Source organism: Anser brachyrhynchus, assembly GCF_964034855.1.
Source record: "Anser brachyrhynchus genome assembly, chromosome: 8".
NCBI classification, from domain to species: domain Eukaryota; kingdom Metazoa; phylum Chordata; class Aves; order Anseriformes; family Anatidae; genus Anser; species Anser brachyrhynchus.
The window spans coordinates 5480549-5502441 of record NC_137702.1 but is presented as its reverse complement, the minus strand read 5'-3'; the positions used below and the strand labels follow the sequence as shown (position 1 = coordinate 5502441).

General features: G+C 51.3%; 3 protein-coding genes across 3 annotated transcripts; 1 reads left to right on the top strand and 2 right to left on the bottom strand.

The window, feature by feature from the left end:
• Positions 1–2: 2 nt before the first annotated feature.
• On the bottom strand, positions 3–1466 carry PARS2 (prolyl-tRNA synthetase 2, mitochondrial). The gene has a single exon (XM_080603224.1). It carries the CDS (start codon positions 1388–1390, stop codon positions 5–7), a length of 1386 nt encoding a protein of 461 aa, XP_080459350.1. The 5' UTR covers positions 1391–1466; the 3' UTR covers positions 3–4.
• On the top strand, positions 1389–11957 carry CIMAP2 (ciliary microtubule associated protein 2; the record flags this gene model as incomplete). Its single annotated transcript, XM_080601769.1, has 8 exons — positions 1389–1551; positions 4612–4997; positions 5101–5238; positions 5333–5923; positions 6075–6203; positions 6869–6901; positions 7483–7613; positions 8718–11957. The coding sequence occupies 8 exons, from the start codon at positions 1389–1391 to the stop codon at positions 8818–8820; spliced, it is 1674 nt and encodes a 557-aa protein (XP_080457895.1). The 3' UTR covers positions 8821–11957.
• On the bottom strand, positions 10572–20516 carry DHCR24 (24-dehydrocholesterol reductase). The gene is made up of 9 exons (XM_080603223.1): positions 20124–20516; positions 19551–19706; positions 19007–19112; positions 18616–18734; positions 18262–18525; positions 17317–17460; positions 16149–16346; positions 15194–15372; positions 10572–12904 (listed from the first exon to the last, which is right to left on the bottom strand). The coding sequence occupies exons 1-9, from the start codon at positions 20499–20501 to the stop codon at positions 12751–12753; spliced, it is 1698 nt and encodes a 565-aa protein (XP_080459349.1). The 5' UTR covers positions 20502–20516; the 3' UTR covers positions 10572–12750.
• Between the last annotated feature and the right edge of the window lie 1377 nt (positions 20517–21893).

Genomic DNA, 21893 nt, shown 5'->3' with positions numbered 1-21893 from the left:
GATTTTAAGGGACTTGCACTTTACTCAGTAACTCAATGACACCTTCCTTGGTGAGGTACAAAACCTCACCAGAGTTTTGATCCCAAACCTCAAAGACCGGGGGGTCCTCACAAACCCTCTTCCCAGCTATGACCACGTAGGGATACCCCAGCTTTTTGGCATCTTTCAGCCTTTTGCCGATTGTCATCTGTGTCCTGTCATCCAGCACCGCATCACCCGCGAGGTGCGGATGGGCCTCAACAAAGTCATCGTAGATGCGCTCCAGCAGCGCTGCTCCCTGCTCCTCCTTGCTGCCTTTCTTGGGGGGAATGAAGCACACCTGGTAGGGCGCGATGAGGCTCGGCCAACGGATGCTGTCCTCCGTTGACAGCACCTCGATGGCCGCTGCCAGGATGCGAGTGACACCCAGCCCGTAACAACCCATTTCTGCCAGGTGGGGCTTGTTGTCTGGGGAGTAGTAGATGGCATTGTAGACAGCGGAGTACTTGGTACCCAGATAAAACGTGTGCCCCACTTCGATCCCTCTAGTCTGGGTGAGTTTTTCTCCACACGTGGGGCACGAAGTTTGCTCCCCGTTGAGCATCTCCACGTTGGCCGCAAAGTGTCCGTCGGGGCACAGCACCAGCCTGTCCTCGCCGATGTCCGCCGGCAACTGGAACTCGTGGGACGTGGTGCCCCCGATGTTGCCCGTGGCCGCCCGCACCTGGACGCAGCGGAGCCCCAGGCGCTCGAAGAGGCCGCGGTAGGCGCCGCACACCAGCTCGTAGGTCTGCCGAGCCGCCTCCTCGGAGGCGTCGAAGGTGTACATGTCCTTCATGTAGAACTCCCGGCTGCGCAGCAAGCCGAAGCGGGGCTTGGGCTCATCCCGAAACTTCCTCGTCACCTGGTAGAGGCGCAGCGGCAGCTGCTTGTAGGACAGGTTGCTTTGAGCGGCCACCAGCTCCGTGACCGCCTCTTCGTGTGTAGGGCCCAGGCAATAGTCCTTGCCGTGCCGGTCAGCCAGGCGGAACAGCTCCGGCCCCATATTCTCCCAGCGCCCGCTGGCACGCCACAGCTCTGCCGAGCTCAGGCTGGGCATGTTCACCTTCTGCCCGCCGACGGCCTCCATCTCGCCGTCGATGAGGCGGACGAGCTTCTCCATGGCGCGGACGGCGGGCGGCAGGTAGCAGTAGCAGCCGGTGCTGCCGGGGTGGATGAGCCCCCCCTGCACCATCAGCCTGTGGCTGCGGCTCCCCGCCTCCCAGCCCGCCTCGCCTCCCTCGCCCTGCAGGTTTAGGGGCTGGAAGAGCTGAGAGAGCAGCAGCCGCCGCCGCCTCGCTCCGTGCGGGGCCCCGGAGGCTTGCAGCAGCGGGCCGGCCGCCGCTCGCCACCCGCGGAGCCCTCCCGACATGGCGGCGGCCGGCCCCGGGAGCCGCCGCGGGCAGGGGCTCGGGGCGCAGCCCACAAAATGGCGGCGGCGGGCGGAAGCGGGAATGGCCGCCGGGGGGAGGCTCCGTCATGGCGGCGGCGGGGAGGGACGGGAAGGGAAAGGGAACGAGGGCGCCGTCTGCCGTGCGGAGGCCGCGAGGCGCTGAGGGGAGGCCGTGGTGGCTGAGGGCGGCATCCCGAGGGGTGCGAGGTGCCCCGGTTTGGCCCCGCGGGCAAACCTCGAGGCCCCTCGGAGGCTGTTTTGTGCTGGCAGGCAGCGAGCCCTGACCCGTCTCAGCGCACTCCAGGCACTGTGGATAATGCCTTCACGAGGCACATTTCGTGCCTGGCTGTAGTGTGGTGACAGAGACATTAAAACACCACACCTCAGGCCAGCTCCTGGCGCAGGGCAGCGCCCCGTGACGGGAGTGTGATGGCTGACACCCACGGTTAGCAGCGCTAGGGAAGCTGTGCAGGCCCCAGGGACATCGTCCTGTTGGCCTTGGGTGTAATTTTGGTTCCTGGCGATCCTTGAAAGCAGCTGGTCCAGAGGAATGTTGTGCTGTCATGTGCCTGCAATGTCCTCCGTGCTCATCTGCTCCCCTTCCCCGCTCAGGGCCAGGGACGAGGGGAGAGCATCCTCAGAGGTTGGGCTGCTTGGCCATCCATGGGAGTGTGCCTGAATAAAGGACGGGAGACCAAAAGCCTTTGTCCTGTGTCATTCCAGATTCCTCAAGTCAAACTGAACGGGTGGACATCCCCCCATGCCCAGTGACCGCCTCCTTGCTGCACTTCTCAGCCTCCTGCCTGGAGCTGGAGCTCAGTGGAAATTAAAAATCTCTGAAGAGCAGTTGTAAGCACATATAAAAGTACTCCACTAGGGGAGGAGATTTCACTTCACTGACCCTCATTTTACCAGGAATTGAATTATCATTTTAAAATATAAGGAAGTAAGAGTGAACCCTTATTTTATTCAGAAAAGGGATTTGAGGAAATCTTCATGATTATTCTATAACAGGGAATAAACACTGAGATGCACTCCCATTTATAAAGGTGTGGAAATGGGAAAATCAAGGGATTAAAGGGGCCATTTTTAATGCTCCTGAGTGATTTAGGAGCACTGAAGCCACTAAATACTTGAGACAGCCCTGCAAGAGGACTCAGCATCCTGTAAAGCACTGCCCAGAGGGACAGGTCTCTCAGCAGCTCAGTGCCCAAGCCAGGATCTGGCTGTGGCTTCCAGGCTCCCAAATAACAACTTCACTCCCAAACTGCCTCCACTGGTTTTGCCAGGTAATTACTTCTTCCTACGTGTTTCTCACCGCAATTAAGCGAGCAATGGAGACGCTGTTGGGGAGACATGCAGTGGTTGAGCTGCAGGTCCTGCAGGATGCCTGGTACCACGGTGGATATCCCCATGGCCATCTCCTGCTTGCTCAGCAAGTGGAAGGTTTTCACCAGGCGGTTCAGGGCCGGAGAGTTGTCCTTCACTGTTTCTATCGCTTGTTCCAGCCGCAGAAGTGAAACACTTTTCCTCCTTCCTTCAGTGACTTACTGCCTGCTGTGCTGATCAAAGAGACAAAACCATCTTGGATTGATTTGCCGGGGCGGTGTTTTAACTGTGAGGGTTTGAGGCTATACAGGAGACATGGTCTGCAGGGAAAGCTGATATGTCTTATTAAACCAGCAGGCAGCACTGGATGAGGAGCTAAGCCTGGGGCTTTGTGCCTGAAAGCCTGTCTCTGCTCTATTTTTTCCTGCTGTGCTGGGTGGGGGGCAAATAAAGGTGTCAGCCCTGGCCCAGCCACACTGGCTACAGGACCTTGCCAAAGCAGGGCAGGAGGTTGGTATTGGAGAAGCCAGAGTCCTGGATCCTTACTGGGTGGTGGAAAATGTTTCTTTCCTTGCCAGCAGGGCAGGTGAGAGGTGAAGTCGTTCAGCAGCCAAACCTCTCTCCATTCTGTGGAGGATTTGCAGTTTGGGCCTGGGGTTCAGCATCCTGGCTGACCCTGGGCATGGTCTTACACAGTTTGGAGGGTCTGCGAGCCCACAGCGCTGGCTCACATACCTCATCAGCTAAATTTCCTGAGAGCTTCCATTCCCTCCAGTGATGTTACTGTAATCACACAGCTCTAGGATGATGTTTTTATGCCCAGTAAGGCAGTAATCTCAGCGCTTGTCCTAGAGCCAGCCCTCGGGAAGTTCCTGGGCGATATAACAGCACCACACGTCCCCTGCCCCCTGGCAGCTACCCAAGGTGCAGGCTCTGCTGAGCAACCCCTGGGAGCTTTCAGACAACTCCTCCTGAGCAGATGACACGTTGAAAATAAACCACACTGGTACAAACACAGTAATTAATCAAACAGAAGAATGCATATCATAATCTGGGGCTCAGGGCTGCCTACGATTTAGGTGCATACAGCATCTGCCAGTGTTGGGTGCCCTACATCATGGGTCACACCTTTGTAGGGAGCAGAGATGGGGTTTACACAGATGGGTACCCCGCTAGGGGACACCGGGTGGTGACACCATCCCCTGCATCCTCGCGGCACTTGGGCTGAACCGGTTCGTGTGACACAGGGGAATGCAGGTGCTGGGAGAGCAATACCGGGTCCCTGGTGGGAGCCAGGCGTGGGCTGTGCACTTCTGCAGCCAAACTGCCCTCAGGCGCCCGCTCAGAGCCATCCCAGAGGGCTCGAGGGACCTGCTACAGGCAGGGTGGCGGGGCTGCAGGCTGCCAGGCCCCCGTTCCAGCCAGGGTCCTCAGCTCGGCCCCACAGAACGTGGGTACCATGGCGAGGGCTGCCACGGCGTGGGCTGCCGCCACAGAGCCACCTGCATGAGACATGGGCAGCCAGGTGAGGCCGTGCGTACATGGGGGGACAGCCAGAATTACCAGTGCAGCTCCCACGTCAGCTGTGACCGTTTTGCACACAACAGCTGGGGACACCTAGCTCGGGCTCGGGAGCACCCTGGGGTGTCGGCGTGGATGCAAGCTGCTCACGCCCCAGGCTCGGGAGCGTGCGGCTCAGCAGAGCAGCTGCTCCTGTGGTCTGCGGGCAGTGAGGACCCAAAGCAAAGGCCAGATTTCCCTGGGAGCTGCCTTCCAGGCCACACGCAGGCTGCCAAGTCCCGAGCCACCCATGAGCAAACCCCTTTCTTGGTGCCTTACACCGGGATGAGCGACAGAGCCGGGATGAGCAGCGGGACGTGCGGCCGCGGTGTATGCACAGCGGTGCTCCGGCTCTGCCTTGCAGGGGAGAACGCCAGCCTCCGGCTGGGCCGGAGCAGAGACGGGCTCACGGCAGATCCAGCTGCCCCATTTCCACTTCAAGGCGATGAAGAAGAAACGCAAACGCCAGGTAGGAGCTGGGGTCGATCCACCCTCCATGCACATTTCCTGGGGGCCAAGTGACACAGGCAGCGCTGCCAGCAGTGCCCGGCTCATCCTCATGCTCTCCTCTCTCCTCCAGGAGGAGAGGCTGGGCCCGGGGACGTACAACATCAGGGGCTTCCTGCAGGAGACGCGGCCCTCCAGCCTCCGGGGCATCTGCGACACACGGGAGCCGAGGTTCGGGGGTGGCCGGCGGGTACGTCTCAGCCTGACTCGGGAGCTGCTGGCATCACTGCGGGCATCGTCCCCCCTTCTAGGGCTGGTCGGGGGCTGCCCACACTGTCCCTTCTCTCCCCCAGGACTGCTTCCCCGGCCCCGGCACCTACGGCCCCCGGGGGAACCCCTACACCCCGCTGGAGGAGAGGGACAAGCGCTCCGCCAGCACGCGAGGGCTGATGGACAGCAGGACGGAGAAGTGTGCCCTACCATCAGCCATGGCACGTCCTGCCCCTCGCCCCGGGGACACGTCCATGGGGTGGCCCTGTCCCCCCGCTGAGCACAGCCCCATTGCCTTCCCCCCTGTGCCTGCAGGGCAGCGGCCCGGGGCCCGGCACCTACTCCCTGCCCAGCAGCATCGAGGAGGGGCTGCGGCGGGCGGGCGGCCGCGTCCCCTGCCAGGTCTCGGGGGACAAGGCGAAGCCCAGCGGTGGCCGGCGGCACGACTGGGAGGTGCGTAGCCCCGGGACCACGCGCCTGGATGGGGTTTCTCAGCAAGCTGTGGCACTGCCCCCACAAAACGGGGCAGAGTATGGTGGAGAGCTGCTTTATGCCAGACCCCGTTTGAGTTTTGTCATTTGGCTTCCTTTGGATCTGAGCGGCCGGGTGAAACAGGCAGAGCACAGGGGAGCAGGATTGTGCCCACGAGCAGTGGCAAGGCTCAGCTCTCGAGAGACGGATGGGGTGGCTGCAGAGACCACCAGCAGCCGAGCCCCTCACGCCGCTCCCTTGCCCCGGCAGAGGAAAGGCGCCGAGCTGAGCGCTGGCACTGCCAAGAGTTTCCTGGATGAGCTGGTGTCGAAGGAAAACAAGAAGAAAGGATGTTTCAGCACCCTGCCGAGGAACCCGGGCTGCCCCTCGGAGAGGATCTTCTGGGCCACGCTCAGCCAGTGCCCGAGGGACGCGGTCAGTGGGAGCGGGGTGTCCCCACCACGTCCCCGTGGGACCTGCCTGTCCTGCCGGAGCCACCGAGCCCACCTGGGGGTGCCGGGGCCCTGGGGCAGCCGTGCAGCTTTCCGCACGCAGGATGAAGTGTAAGAGGTTTCCTTTCGCACAGCATGTGGTGGGGCCCGGCTCGTACGATCCCAAGCCCGTTGGGGAATCAGCAGACTTCAACCAGCCCCCGTTCTGGTCGTCTGCCAAGAGGTTTGACAGAAAGTCCGACCGCCTCTTCAGTGGGAACGAGGTGAGCGAGCAGGGAACACAGCAGGACAGGGACACGGGAGGTGTCAGGCTGGAAGCTCCCTCCATCGCCGTCCCTGATCCCTTGAGGGCACGCCGTGAGGGCGAGAGGACAGGCCTCGCCAGCTGGAGGTCAGGTGTGTCTCTGAGGGAAGGGCAGGCTGACCTCAGCAGGAGCATTTTTCTCCCCCCTGACTATCAAGGAAACCTGGGGGAGGTGGCCAGATGCCCGTCCTCCGCACGGGAGGTGAGCCCCTCTCCGGGTGCCGTCCTTGCCCAGCACGTGTTGCTAAAGAAGGGATGGTGAATAAAAGCACACGGCCCAAACTCCTGCCAGGTCAACGGGAACTTGTGCTCCTGCGCCAGCTGCGGGCACCCATGGCAGAGGTTGTGCTGCCCTCGGGCAGTGCAGCCCGGCTGACAGCAGGGCAGGAGCCCAGCAGCAACCACGGCCCCCCTGCCCATCCTCAGGCCTCTGCCCTTCCCTGTGGACGCTCAGACGCCCCCTTCCCATCAGGTTTGCTCTGCGTCATTTGCAGGCAAGGGAAGTGCTTCATGGATGAAAGCAGCTGGACTGCCTGCTGCTCTGAGTCCTTTTAGGTGCCAGGAGCTCCTTGTATCCTCCCAGAAAGTCGTATTCTGCTGCTTAAAAGCCAGCTTTCCCTCTAGCAGCATCAGCAGCACGTTGAAGAGCCAACGCAGCTACGAGCCCTTCCCTTAGTACCTGTTCCCAGAGCTGTATTCAGCTGTGCAGCTTCCCCACGGAGAGCCAGAACAAAGCCTGAAGGGCTCAAAGCAGGCAAGGAAAGCTTTGGTTTCAAACAGCCCACCTTGGCTAGGGACGAGGAGCAGACTTCCACACGGCTCGCTCTCTCCTTTGTGCAGCTGCGTGGGGAGCAGGCAACTTGCAAGAGGTCAAGACATCTTCGTAATTGCTGGGGAACCTGACAGATTACTTTTCAGTGGCAAGGCTGCGATAAAGCCGCCCGTGGCTATCGCTAGCAGTAGGCAACCGGGGAGCACGCTTGAGCCAGCCGAGCTAATCAGGCCCAGCTACTTTGAGGGTCAGTGAGACGAGAGGAACTGCTTGTGAAGGGGCCTGGCTGGGCTAACATCAATCAGCATGTCTCCTCTTCCCTCCCCTGCAATATAGACCTTCTTGGTTAAGATATTCCACATATTGCTGGATTTTTGCAATTGAAGGCCTAGCCACAGAAAGCCACTGCCTGGTTTTGCCTCTGCAACGATGGGATGGGAAACCATGTGTGACCTTCTGCTTCCAGAATCCCGTAGGTGTTGGCCGCTACAATGTCACCAAGCATGAAAACTACCCTCGGAAGCTCAGGTACCAGTCCCTGTACCTGCACGACGCTCAGCGGTACCTGAGCAACCTGAAGCAGGACGCCTACCTGCTGTAAGTCTGACGTACGATGGGGAATGTGGCTGGTTTCACACTGGCCTGCAGGAAAACCATTTGGCTAGAGCAGCTCCTGAGGCCAAGGGCACGTTGCTGATGCTTTACAACCGACGTGAGAGGCTAAATAGCAGAAGGGGTGGCTGTGGAGTTAAAGGGCTGCCGTGAGACTAAGGAACACTTGCTGGCCCCACTGCAGGTTTGCTCTGTGAATGAGCATGTTAGTGTCTGTGAAAAAACGAGGAGACCTCAGAGCTTCCTGCCGTGCAAGGGCAGCGGGAGGTTAGAGAAGTACTGGCTACCCAGGCACTTCCAGGATACTACGGTGGTTGTTCTTCCACCTCGTGAAATGCAGCTTGTGTGCCATGGAGGTACGGATAAAGTTTCCCTCTCAGTTAGAGGAGGCAGCCTGGGAAGGAACTGGACAGGGGATGGGTGACCAGGCTTCCTCGATCCACTCCCAGCACCGGTTGATCAATGGCCTTGAACAAAAATCGCGTTCTCAGCCTGTGCCTTGGTTTACCCATTTGAAGAAGGAAGATAACAAGGCTCAGCTCCACCACAAAGGGCTTTGAAATCGCCAGGGTGAGAAGCCCCATGAAGCAGTTAGGAACTGTGCTAATGAGGGACCTCAGGACAGCCCTCCGCTTTCACCTTTGCTTGTGGCCGAGATTAGCAAACTGCTGCGGTGGCACTACGGGCTGCAGCTCTGCAAAGGCTGTCTTGATCTCCAGAGAGTAGTTAGAAACGTGCCTTAGCTGAATATAACTTGACAGCTTTCAGTGGGGCAGCTCCGTTAGCTATCCTGTGATGAAGGAGGCACAATGAAATCGAGCTTTCAATATCGCCCAGCTTTGTTAAGTGTGCAGTTCCATTAGGAATAAAAAAAATGAAGAATCTGAACAGTGAGCAGGATGTTCAAATGCACCGAATTGCTCAATGATCAAACAGCGCTAGCTCCAAAATCACTTTTCAAGCTACAGCTGTACCTTCAAGGGAATAGGCAGGCTTTTACGAGCTCTGTTCACCTCCACGCTCATTAAGACTAATGAGATTAATCCGGCCAATAATTTGAGTCCACTGAATCACATCCTCTTTTCACAGTGAGCGGCTCAGGCCTGTTGCGAAAAACAGTTGGAGAGATCTGATTTCTGCTCCATGCTGCCCAGACATTTGTGAAGAAATCACTCCTGCTTTCCACGTGTAAGGTGGTGCTGGGAAGCTCGGATCGGCAAATAAATCACAGACATGCCAGTAGAAGGGACGGTGTAGATGAGAATACTCGCAACAGGAGGTATGAAACAACTCTTGTGCTGTGGTAATAAAACACTCTTTAGACAATCATCACTCTAACTTGTCTGTTGAGTAATTATTATTATTATTTTTAATTTTCAACTTGACACAGTTGAGAAGAGGATGTCAGATAGTGTAAGTCAATGAAAGGAAGGTTTGCTGGCACACACGGGTCATTCAATATGTAGCATTTCCTTCCCCCTCAGGTCGCACTGCTCAAAGAAGTGGTACCCACGTGTTATGTGCATGCAGCACTGATCACAGCACGCAGATGAACACCCCAAGGTCTACTGCTGCAACTCAGAGAGCTGGGTCTGAGGAAACAATGCCACGGCAGCTGGGAGGGGTCAGGCTTTCTCCTACTGTTTGCGTACCTGTCCCGTGCTACCTCTGAAGTAGTTAGGTGCGAGCAGCTTCGCTACAAGATGTAACGCACAGCTCCACTTCAATTAACAGCTCAACTGCTTATAAGCAGCTGGAGGGCATTAGGGGGAATTCGGTGTAATCACTCCAGCTTTTGTAGGGTATTAAGACCTGGAGGCAATGAACAAAGTGAAACGAACAGAAAGTTTTGTCGGTTGTAATAAAGGATGGCCATAAAAGTATACCATGAGTACGCTGGTTCACTTAGAGTTAACCTTTACGAAGTCTCATACTAGTGTTTAGACCGGACTGGAATAATTAAATTTAGGTGTAGTTACATGTTAGTTGTGGCTGATTAAGTATGCTAATTAATCTGCGATTACCCTTTGGTGGGAGAGAGAATTGAACACAGGTAAAACTATAGTAATTTAAAGAAATAGTGATTATTGTAAGAGAAAGGCAAGCAAAGGAAAAAGGAGGCCTCTGAAGGGAAATGCCTGAGCAGTGATGTGGGTGAGTACAGGCTATAGCAATCCTGCTGGGGTAGAAAAACAGAGGATTGCAAAACACAGCATAGGTCAGGGCTAAACATTTAGTTGGTTAAAGGAACATAGGACTTTAGCACCTAGATTGACGTTTCAGGGGAGTTTAGGCGTTTGGCAGCCTGGATTTTCAGGAGAAAGCACAGGAACTTCTGCCTGGAAGGAGCACAGGAAGAAGATGTGAAAGCTGTGAGCAAGGTGTAGCAGGAGAGGAATACCTCCATCCACGCTTACAGAGTTGCTGTAAAGGCGTTTTTCAAAGAACCGGAAGATGTGGATGTAAAACTCCTCAGGCTGAAGAGGGCACTGTGTCTTCATCCTCACCTCTGCCGCTGGTCCTTCAAACCAGGGATCGGTTTTAACAGTGAGAAGAATGAGATAGGTGCTACAGCTAAATCCAAAATGTAGTTTTGTTCTCCTGTGCCACGAAATCATAGGCAGAGGGTGAGGCAAGGGGGAAAAAGCCACTCAGCATCATGAGGATCTTAGAAACATTCAAAGTTAATGTGACATAATCAAAGGGTTAAGGCTCAGCTACGAGGCGTGTCTTGGGGCAGAGATAAGGGGTCTTCAACGACATTCCTCCAAAGCTGTTTGCAGCGTTAGGCTGCCCAACTAACAGCCTCACAACACCTCTGCTCTCTGACCATGACAGCAGCTTTTCTCTGTAATTGCTGAGCACTTGTAACAATACAAGAAGCACAAGAAAGAATAGACAAAACTGTTAAAAAGAAAGCTATAATTCATTAAAAGACACCACTTTGGACAGTACACGGGCCACATTTTTATTTTAAACAGCTTTTACAGCCAAAAATCAAGACCAGCAGCAATTATGCATGTGCGGGACTGGTACGGTTGCAGTACCGAATCACACCATACCAAGTTTGCCAATAAATAAAGGAATGAAAAAACAAGTACAGTGCATACCTAAAGGTCATCAGTACATAAGTGAGAGAAACACAGCTTAAGTAGAAGTATTTGCATATTCTCTAGCTGCTTTAACGTTGCCCTTTAAGAACTAACCAAACCAACTCTTGCTCTGCACAGATCATCTTACAAGCGCTGGGCTAAATCATAGCTTCGCACAGGAACAAAGAAGTTGCTCTTGTGCCGTTCCCTTGCAGGGATGGGAAGAGATCACAAGTCTGAGGATCAGCGTTTGCCTTCCCGGGTACCCCGAAGCCTGGAGCGGTGTAGCGGACGCTCCTGGATCACTGACACAGCTCTGCCTCCTGCCTGGCCAGCTCCGTGGTGTGGGCAGCACCGCAGGCGCTGCGCTGGCTGTGTCTCCCCTTGGCAGGCCGCTCCTGCTACCCAGCCCCCCGGCAGGGCTTTCAGGGGTACCTTATTCGCACGGAATTTGCCCGGCATGCATCACTGAGTAACAGGCCGAGCTTAATCTCGTTACTGCTTTATCATTGGTTTCATCTGGACCATAAACATCCATCTATCAATAAATAAAATCATTGGTTTAGCACTCAAATAAAAATTACAAAGTTTCCCACTGCAAATCATTTAAAGAGGTCTTCGCGTTCCCCTCTGTGCCACCCTCAAGAAAAATTACTCCCTCAAGCTCAGCAGGGTTTAGGATAACAAGTTTAGGTACTGCTTGGACAAGACAGGGGCTTAGTTTGGCACCATGTTTCCAGCTATGGAGTCAAAGCACTTCCACGCCTCTGCACCTGACCGCACGAAGTGCACATCTATGCTGTTTCCACCAGCATGCATCAAAAGGGGAAATCCAACAGTACTTACTATCGATTTCCTCCCCAGGTGACTGAAACAGTCCTTTTACAAAGCCTATCAGCCTAATCTAGCTAAAATTCAAAGCAAAAACGTTCTTCGAGTCAGAACCAATGCCTGTGTATACCGAGCTTCCACAGCAAGCTTTCTTCTTACCCACAGCCACTTGCTCTAACAAACCTTGTAAAAATAAAGCCTTAAATTGTGAGGACACGCTTCCTTTTCCTGCTGGACAGGACAGAATGGTCTCAAGTGACCCATGCCCTCCTCCAACTGAGTATTTATAAGGCACTAAAATTAAGCAAAAGCAAAAAAAAACACCAACAAAACCAAACCAAAAAAACAATCAACAAAAGGCAAAACCAAAAAAATCCAAATAAACTGACCCACAACAAGTAAAAAACTGAAATTAATACTTGCCTATATGAAATAGCAGCATTTTTTTTCAGCTGTACAAAGCCAGAACAATGACAGTTTGAGGCAAAAAACTAATATGCTATTAACCATTAAAGAAGTAACCCTATATCCACTTACATTTTATAATCAGAATCAGCACAAATCTGACAGGCACAAGTAAAAAGCATTTGCTTCACACCTCAACGCTCAGTTTTGGAACAGAACCAACTGTTGGCGAGTTTAACTGAGACTGCAGCACGGGATAACCCAAGCAACCCAGAACCACGCAGCATCATGCGGCGCTGCACAGCCAGGTCGCGGTACTGTTACTAAGCTGTCCTACAGGTTACTGACCGGGGGCAAATGTTTCCAACATCATGATTAATTTGACAATTAATTCAGCTTTGGCACCTATTTTTGTCACCTCCTTACCATTTTCAAAAGTAATTTTAAAAATAGCTATAGTGTATAGCCGGTGTTGCTTCGGTGTCATCTTTCCCAGTTATTTTTCTCGTGTTTGGAACTGGGTGAATTCACCCATGTTACTAAATTAGATCCAAGATACAAAGGCTAGCACTTCAGATCTCTTAAAAACAATCACTTCGAGTTTGGAAAAATGGTTTTAAAGCATCCTAAGAAATACTAAACGTAAGTTTATAAAGCATGAATTCATATCTTTAAACATCAACAAGAATGAGCTTATTTGGAGGCAATAAAGCTTTTCTTTAAAAAGGATATACTGACTAGCTAGCTATAGGTAAATTCATCTTTCCCTGATTGCTTAATTAGGTCATTCAGGCTCAGTGCCTGGCAGCTTTGCAGATTTTGTCATACACTTCTGGAAAGGCATCCTTGCAATTCATTTGCTCCCTCAGCTTGTGGTATAACGAGCCATCAAACATATCCCAGAACTCCTCACGGGTCATATAGCAATCTGCATACAGCATCTGGAAACTGAAATTTAAAAAAAAAAGGGAAGAAAGAGACAGATTCAGTATTAATTGTGCCGCAGGGTTTGAAACAGAATCAAAAAGAAAACAGGGCAAGCTATGAAGAGCAAACATTCAAAAAAAAAAAAAGCTTTTTAAAACCAAGCAAATCTAATTGCTCACATGGATTGTGCTGGGACACTCAGCCAATTATATTTTGCAGATTTAATGTTATCATGGTTTCTCTTCCAAGAGTAAATAACATTTGATGGTGTAAACAGCAGAATACTGATACAGTCATTTTGGTAAAGATGGGAAAAGAAAGCAACCGAAATTACTGCTGCTTTTAATATTTTGGTTCAGAAAATGTCTTCAGCCATCAGTGCACCGCCACTTTTATTAGTTTTGCTACTACAAAGAGAAAAGGAGAGGAACTAAAAAATGTATATAAAACAGTGGGTCATGTTTAGACCTCCTAACTATCTGCAGCCAAATCTTCCAAAACTGTGTATTCTCACAGCTTGTGCTCGCAGAGACACAAGTCTGGAGAGAACTTCAGAAGTTGCCCCAAACCAGGAGTCTGGCCCCCAGCACCGAAAACCACACATGACCTAAATGATCCCTAACAAATACTTTTCTATCTGCTTTGGAAAGCCCGCATTCCTTTTTCTTCTGTTGAAAGCTTTTTAATTTCAGCTTCAAAAAAAAAGTTTTTTTTTTTTTCCTGCATGCTTTCTTATGATCCATGGAGATACAGTCATGGCATCTCATACCAGCCAGCATTACAAAACGCATTCGAGACAGTGGTGTGTCCTTTCTGTTTTTAAAGATTTCTTTGAACTCAACACCGAGACTAAAACTGTGAAGGAAGAAGCCTGCCAAATTAGACTAGGGCAAGACTATAAGTTTATAGGGTAAATGAGGCACGGTGTAACAGAAGTCCATTTACAAAAACAAACGGAATCATTATTTAACTGTGGATTCATTCTTACTCACTTTTCTCTCCAAAATGCAGCTACCATCAGAGTACGGCAGTAAAATACAGGTACATAAAAGCTCTGTTGTGGTTATGAACTGTGAGATCAAGCTTTTATACATTGTTTATTTTCCAGTGACAGGTACAGAAGACACTAAACTCGGTTAGTAAAGAGAATTAAATTAAAAGCTTAATTTCAAGTTAATTAAAAAAGCTTAAAATTAACTTTTGGTTGCTTTGTTCTCTGGCAGATGACTTATTATAGGTAAAAGTCATTTACATTCTCCAAATCACCTAGAAGCAGACTCACCACTGTTACTCAGGCACATGGGACAGAATCACTGTTAGACTGAGAAACAGGTCAAAACAGAAGTGGAGTTAACTTATCCTGATGGTGTAAAAATACCACGTAGTTGGTTTTTTGCTCCTGAAAAACAAGTAACTGCTTCTCTACTGACACTACTACAGCAAATTAGGCTGGCATGAGCCGCTGACAGATGGTGGGTGCATGTCTCACTGTGGTCCTGTGTAACGAGGAGTGGGGCAGGGAAAAGGAGGCTCTGAAAGCGCCACTTGTGAGAGGAAGGGCTCCCACCGCCGCCTAGGGATGAGGGGGAACAGTCAAGGCTCAGCTCCCTGCACGAGGGCGCACCAGCCAAGGACAGGGCAGAGCTGCCACACGCGCTGCCAGGACGGCAGGGAGCAGGACAGCCCCAAGGGCAGGCCGGGAAGCTGTCCAAGCTCTAACAGCCTGCGGGATTCCTGAAGGGCCTGTGGCCAGCTGCGGCCAGAACAGCACTTGTGCTGCCCCTGCTCTGAGCCGGCCTCCAAACCAGTCAGCCTCAGAGTGCAAGCTCAGCGGCTGCCTTCCCAAGGACGGGGCTGGCTAGCCTTGCTGAGCGGTCACCAACCCACGCTAGCACCCGTTCAGCACGGCAGCTGGTTTACAACTGGTTTACATGCCCGTCAGTGCAGACCTGCTGAGGTCTTTCTGCTTGCGTGGACATATTTTGTTGCAGCACATTTTACTCCCAGAGCAGTCCAGACCTGCAAGGATGCATGGGTGACCCGTTTGGAAGCTATCTAGCTCCCAAACACGCTGCCAAGAACTTCAGCCAGCGAGCCCGTTTATTAGCTTGGCTTTGCAATCAAATCACTGAAGTCGCAATTGTATTTAAAAATTGTAACATCAAACCTAGTAATTAAAGTTAGCTTTTCATTATTGTGGTTGTTTAATTATTGCGATATCAAAGTGCCGTACTGTGAAATAAATGCGATTAAACTCCACGGCTGTAAGTTATATGGCACTATTACCACGCTAACGAGTGGGAACCTTACCCATGCACGCTTCTTACAAACTTTTCCATTTGCCTCATTGAAGCCCTGGCTTCAAACTGTTTCCTTTTGGGCTCTCCATAAGCTCCGATATCCACGTAGAGCTCTGTTTCGTTCCCTTTTGGGTGGACCATACCAGGATTATTGGGCAATATGAAAGGGCATAACCAAAGAGGGTATACCTGCAGAGGTAAGAAAACATCCTGTCAAGTAGCTTAAATGACTGTTTTGGCGAAAAGATCTCTTAATAAAGGTGACAAAATGAAGAAAGAATTAAGAGGACATTGTCCCAGTTTGGGAGCAGATCTTACACAGCTCTTCCTTTCCCGTTCTCTAGCTGTGGTTTTTAGATCCACTTTCTAATGACAGTAACACAAACTAATTAAGATGCTCAGAATATGTGCAGTGTGCTCCAGGAATTACATCCGCCCCTCGCCCCCCCAAATCCTTAAAGACCAGAATGTACCTTTAAAATAGAAATGACCCCCCCACCCCAATCCCAAAGCAAAAGCTGAATACATTCTGAATAAAAAGGGAACGAAGTGTTTTCTTTATCAGGTCAGTCCAAAATTGAAATAGCCAAATTTGTACTTCTTATACAAACTAAAATAAATCCAGAAATAAAAACAAGAAAGGGAAAATAATTTCCACAATATGATTTTAGCATGACTGCCAGTGATTTACGTGAAAAAAAAAAATCAATTCAAGTCTTACTAAGTGATGAAATCTTTTAGAAGTGCTGGCCTTCTACTAGAATTTGAATGTCATGTTTATATTCCTCAGAAAGCTACGTTCACTCCTTCTGCAGCCTTGTGTCATGGACTTGGAAAGAACAGTACCACCCTGATAAGATAATGACCTTTCCCACAAGCAGACTATTATGCTTTAAAACCAATAGTCACAGTCCTTGTGATGCGCAATTTGAAATTCGCTGCAGTTTAAAAATGGGTGTTCTTACATTAAGGTCAACGTGGAAGGTTTGGATAGATTTTTCAAGGCTCTTCATCGGGACCAGCATGTCTTGTACAACGTGATGCTGCTCGTACAGCTTTCGGATCGCTTCTCCTTGGGTGAGTTTTAACAAAGAGATTTTTGGAGGAACCATCCAACCAAACAGGTAACGGAAAACGGGGTTATTGCCAAAAGGAATGATATCCTTTAAAGAGGAAAGAAGAAAAGTTTGACTTAGGAACGTGTAAGTGAAGCAAAAGACAATGCCTAAGAATCCTCAGAGCAACGTTAAATGAGATTTTCAATAAATTTAACTGCTGATACTTTTGCTGAGCTATTATAATACAAACAGGAACTAAGCGAGGTCTGGACTGAATTTAGCTATACAGCCCATTCCTAAGCCTCTTCTGCTTATGACGAATGATTTTCAGAGCCATATGAATCCCAGTACACAGTCAGCCCCAAATACTTTCAGAAAATGAAGTTCCAAGAGAAGTAGGCTATTATCTTAAAAACGGGTGGGAGGAGCTCATAAGAAGCTAAACTTGCAAAACTCCTGCAAGAGCTGACACGTACAAGATCAGGTCTTCAAAGAATGTTACAGCTGTAAAATGTGAAGTACTTTCTGCATAGCAAACTCCTGCTTAACTTCTCCAGCAGCTGAAAGGATTTGGTATCTCACTCCGAAGATTCAAAATGTAGCAATAGTAATCTTCCAGCATGCCAAATAAAAGTTTTGCATAAATGCACATCACTACAAATGCATTCATGTAATTGAAATTAATGATGCAACTAAATAATGATCATTATGAGTTTAGGCAGGGCACATTTTCAGCCACAATTGACACATTCATGTTTTTTCCACCGTTTGTCTTTGGAAATCACTTAGTAGGCGTAAAATCTTAATGCTTAAATATGTATTTACATTTTAAATTCAGAAAAGCACTAAAACCGAAATTAGGAAGTTATGATACAATGCCTTAAATATAAAGTAGTGACTTTGGATTTGTTTTGCGCAAATACAGGACTTTACATTTGCCACAGACTTCATTGGGTTTTTTTCTGCCATTCAAGACAGAAGTGTTGCCAAGGGGAAGAAGGCACGTTGTACCTACACTGGGAAAGAGCGGAGTAGCTTTCCGTAGATGTTATTTTAATTTTGGAAGTGGTCTCACCTGGAGTTCCCAGAAGATGCTACGTGTATGTCTATGGTAATAATGTCTCGAGGGAATGTATTCAATTCCAGTCCTGTCAGCTTTCAAATACTTCTCCACATGCTTGAAGAACCATGGCTTGTAGTAGTTGCCAATTCTGTTTATCTACGAGGAAACATACACTCATTAGCAAATCCCAACACAGAAAGACAGTGTCACCTTACCAGACAACATTAAGTACGTTCCCGAAATTCCTTTACCATGAAGGATCAATGTTATATCTTCTGTGACAGTTCAAATGAGACTGTCTCAAGAAATCTAGAAAGCCTTCCTTTCTCCTTCTTCCAGCCACATGCATGGCTCCCTCTTACCATTCTTCTCACGATGGAGAATTTAAACGAGGCTTGCATGTTATGAGAGGGTAATAAGAGACCATGAATGTGACAGAACCAGATTCCTAAGACACTGACCTCTCAACCCATCATTAACCCAAAGCCCCATTATGGCAGAGGAGAAACATCCAGGTTGAGCGATGCAGTGAGCAGACGGCACGTCCATTCTATAAACATGCCTGATTTGTCTTACTGGTAGTATTAACTGCATTAAGAGCTTGCTGGGGAAAGAGTTACCCTGAATTACTGCAGGTTGATACAGAGTATATGTAAAAAGATACTTCTCTTCCTCCCTGGGTACTGCAAAGCAAAGGCAGATTAAATTATTTGCAGTAATAAAGGAAATCAATGGGTCGCTTCCCATCAATTGAAGAGATTCGGAGTACAGACTCTGTTGTAATAACAAAGAGCTGCAATTTAAAACATCCTGGCGGACAGATCTAAGTTTTCATCCCATATTAAGAGATTGTTCTAATCTTATAATGATTCTAGTTTTATAATGTCATATGGTAGTGTAGCTCCAATTAAACCTTGGGGGCATTGTTTTCATTGTGAGTAACTTCCCTTTAGTTACCTTGCTTTGTTCAGCTTCATCAGTCAGGACTCCTGTCATGATGACTGCTTCGTCCAAAGAATATACAAGTCCTTCCACAAAATTATTCTCCTTTTTCTTAGACTCTTCAGTAAACTTTTCACAAATATTCTGCAGTCCTCTTACAGGCTTATAATGGATTTTGACGTATTTCTTGGCAGGAATCATTTTTATTTCTGCTGCAACCAGGAAACCCAGAGTACCACAAGACCAAGGCACTGCATAAAATAGGTCTGAATTTTCAGTCTGCAAAAAGTATGTCATACTAAATCATATATCCATACTGACAACGGTCAATGACATTGTAAATGATAGCAAAATAACATTTTGTCTTACTGGTGAACATCTCACAAGGCTTCCATCAGCAAGAACAAGTTCATAGGCCACACAGGTATGTTGAAAAAGTCCATAGATGTGGGATGAAGACTCAATGCCGGTTCCCATGATCAAACCACCTTGTTGAGAGAGCACATAACAAATCAAATGAAACACACTTCAAAATGAACGTGATTTACGAGAACAAAGCTCTGCTTTTAAGCTCTGGGTGTGGTTTTTAAGATTATTTGGAAAAAGGAAAAAATAAGTGCTTGTAACACAAATGCCTTAACAGAACAGAGTTCAACAGAGTATTTCAGGAAACTTTTAAATAACGCAAGGCGTTACTGCATAAAAGCAAATGAAAATGCAGCAAAATCAATCAGTTTCTTGTCAACACAACAACCCTTACCTACTGTAAGGTCATCGAGCTCTGGCACCACAGGAATAGTCCAGCCCATAGGATTCAGGTACGCAGTCAACTGGCCCATGGTGACCAAAGGTTCCACACGAACAACCTGAAAAGCCAAAAAAACCAATCCTCCCATCAGGCATAAGCTAAGTGTTTGGCATTAATGATGACAAACCACGGCTAACTGGATTGTACACCCATCTGTTATCAAAATTCAGAGACTTACTTCCCCAAGAGCGCTACTAAAAATAGTTGAAACTGTTTAGTGATTCCTCCTCTGCCTCAACATCTTGTTGCTCAGTCCCCAAGCCCATAAATCAATCTGGGCTTTTAGACTTCAGCACATAAAACTAAGCAATCCCATATGCTGTTTTTTTGGACAGAGTGATCCAAGCGCACGTTGTAAAACCCGAATATCGGTGGGTCTACAAAACCTACTGCCACAAAAATCCTTTGTTCTTTATGGGATCCTGCTCTTGAGCTACAAACACGGTAGAAAACGCTGTAGGCTTCAGTTTTATGGAAGCGTTGCGAGGAACGTTACCCGTCTTTCGCTGTCCACTTCCAGGACGTCCATGAGGTTGATCATGATGTTCTTGTGGACCTTCTTGTACTTCCCCACACGGAGCGACACGGTCAGCCAGCCGGGCCGGCCGGTGCACATGTACCTCTTGCTGCCTTCATTTTTCCACTCCCGCACCTGCAAGCAGCAACACCACAGCAACGCTTTGAGAACTCAGACGCCTCCAACAGCGTATTTTTCCTTCGGCGTGAAAAAAACGTTCATGAGCATTGCCATTCCCCCAACGGGCGGGTGACCGACCCCGGCTGCCTCAGAGCGGTGAGGTCCCCCCGCAACCCCAGAAACTTACAAGCGAAATACCGCCGGAGGGGGGCAGCTACGAAGGGGGAGAGTTTCTAAAGCCCTACAGCTTTGGGGTTTTCTGCCGGGGCCCCAAAATCGAGCCACGGACCCGTTTTGAGCCCCCCCAGGGCCCCCGGCACGGGGCGCGCAGCCCGTTTCACGCCCCCCCCACCCCCCCAAGCCCCGCGGGCGCCGTGCCCGCCCCGTCAGCCCCGGGGCGCTGAGGGGCCCGGTGCCGCCCCCCGGCCCCACCTGCCCCTGGATATGCCGGACGCGCTGGGCGTGCAGCCGCGGGGCGCTGTGCAGGCGCCGCACGGCCCAGGCGCGCAGCTGGTAGTACACGTCGAAGAGGATGGAGAGCGGCAGGAGGAAGAGGCAGACGAAGACCCAGCGGTGGTGCACCAGCACGGCCTCCAGCCCCCGGTGCCGCACCCACAGCAGCAGCAGCAGCAGCCCGGCGCACAGCGACCACAGCGCCGACATGGCGCCCGCCCGCCCGCCCGACCCCCGCCTGGCCACCGGCCGCGATCGCGACCCGCTCCCCCCGCTCCCTCCGGTTCCTCGCGCCCCGGCGCTAGGACCCGCGCGCCGGAGCCGCCCCCGCGCGCCCCGCGCGCCCCGCGCCGCCATTGGCCGCTGCCCTGAGGCGAGGGGAGGGGAGCGGCCAATGAGGGCGCTGCGGGGAGATCGGACCAGGCGCGGGGGGCGGTGATTGGCTGGGAGGGGGCGGGCCCCGCGCGGCGCTCGGCGAGGCGGGACCGGGAGCACCCCGGGGGGGGGGGAGCGGGGAGGGGCGGGGCTGGGGGCGGGGTCTGAGGGAGGGGGCGGGGCTGGGGAGGGGGCCGGGGGGGGGCCTGGGGGGGGCCTGGGGGGGCAGGGGTGGGGAGGGGGCGAGGGGGGGGCACCCCCAGGGGACGGGGATGGGGAGAGGGCCCCAAGTGGGGGCACCCTTGGGAGACCAGGAATGGGGAGGGGGCAAGGCGGGGGCACCCCCAGGGGGGCGAGGCTGGGGTGGGGGCTCCAGGTGGGGGCACCCGTGGGGAGATGGGGATGGGGACGGGGCCTGAGGTCCTGGGACCCCCCCCTGGGTCAGGGGCTGGTGCCATCGGGGGACAAGAGCCCAGGTCCATCGGGTAGCGAGAGCCCAGGTCCATCGGGCTGCAAACAGCCCAAGTCCATCGGGGGACAGACAGGAGCCCAGGTCCATCAGCCCCCGTGCCAGGGAGCAGCCCCAGTGGCACGGGGACAACCCCGTCACAACGCTGCGGGGTGCAGAGCCCAGCCACGGAGGTGCCCCGTGGCCCCCCGGCGCAGAAACACAGCACTGAGGTGTTGCATGAGGATGCCACCAGGACACCGACGTTGCCACCCCATGACATGGCGTGCTGGTGTGCCGGGTGGTGCCTCTCCCGCTCTGACAGCAGGATCAGCACATTTGGCTGCCGCAGGAGGTACCGAGCAGCACCAGACAGGGAGGGGTTGGTGCATCACGGTTCAAAGCTCAGCTGCAGCAGGCAGCCGCACCTCGTCGTCTCCTTCGGAAAACGTGGAGCCGCTGCTCTCAGCCTTGTTTGTCCTTCTGTCCCCCTGATTTTATCAAAAAACTGATCTGCAACTTCGCTGCTCCGACGTCTTGAAATGGCGTCCCGATTTCCAGGCTAACTTCATTCACAGACAAATTGCATTTATTGCATTTGCGGCCAGGCTGTACATTGGTGCTTTTCCTTCTTGTATCTGAATCGATGTTATCTGCTTTTGTTTACCAATTTGCCTGCTGGCTGGAATTATGCATGACAAAGAAGTTTCCCGTGCTCTAGGAGAGGTTATTTTAACCTCTCTGAAGGAGCTAAATAATTGTGCTTGATCTGAGAGTGATCAAGTGCAGGGCTTATTGGGTAACAACATCATTTATTCATAAGGAGATATTTATACCTTTGGTGTAAATACTACTTTGAAATTGTTTTTTTATGAAGATCCATTAAAAGCGTTTATAACGTTTTCCATGCTCTGCTCTTGTTTTTG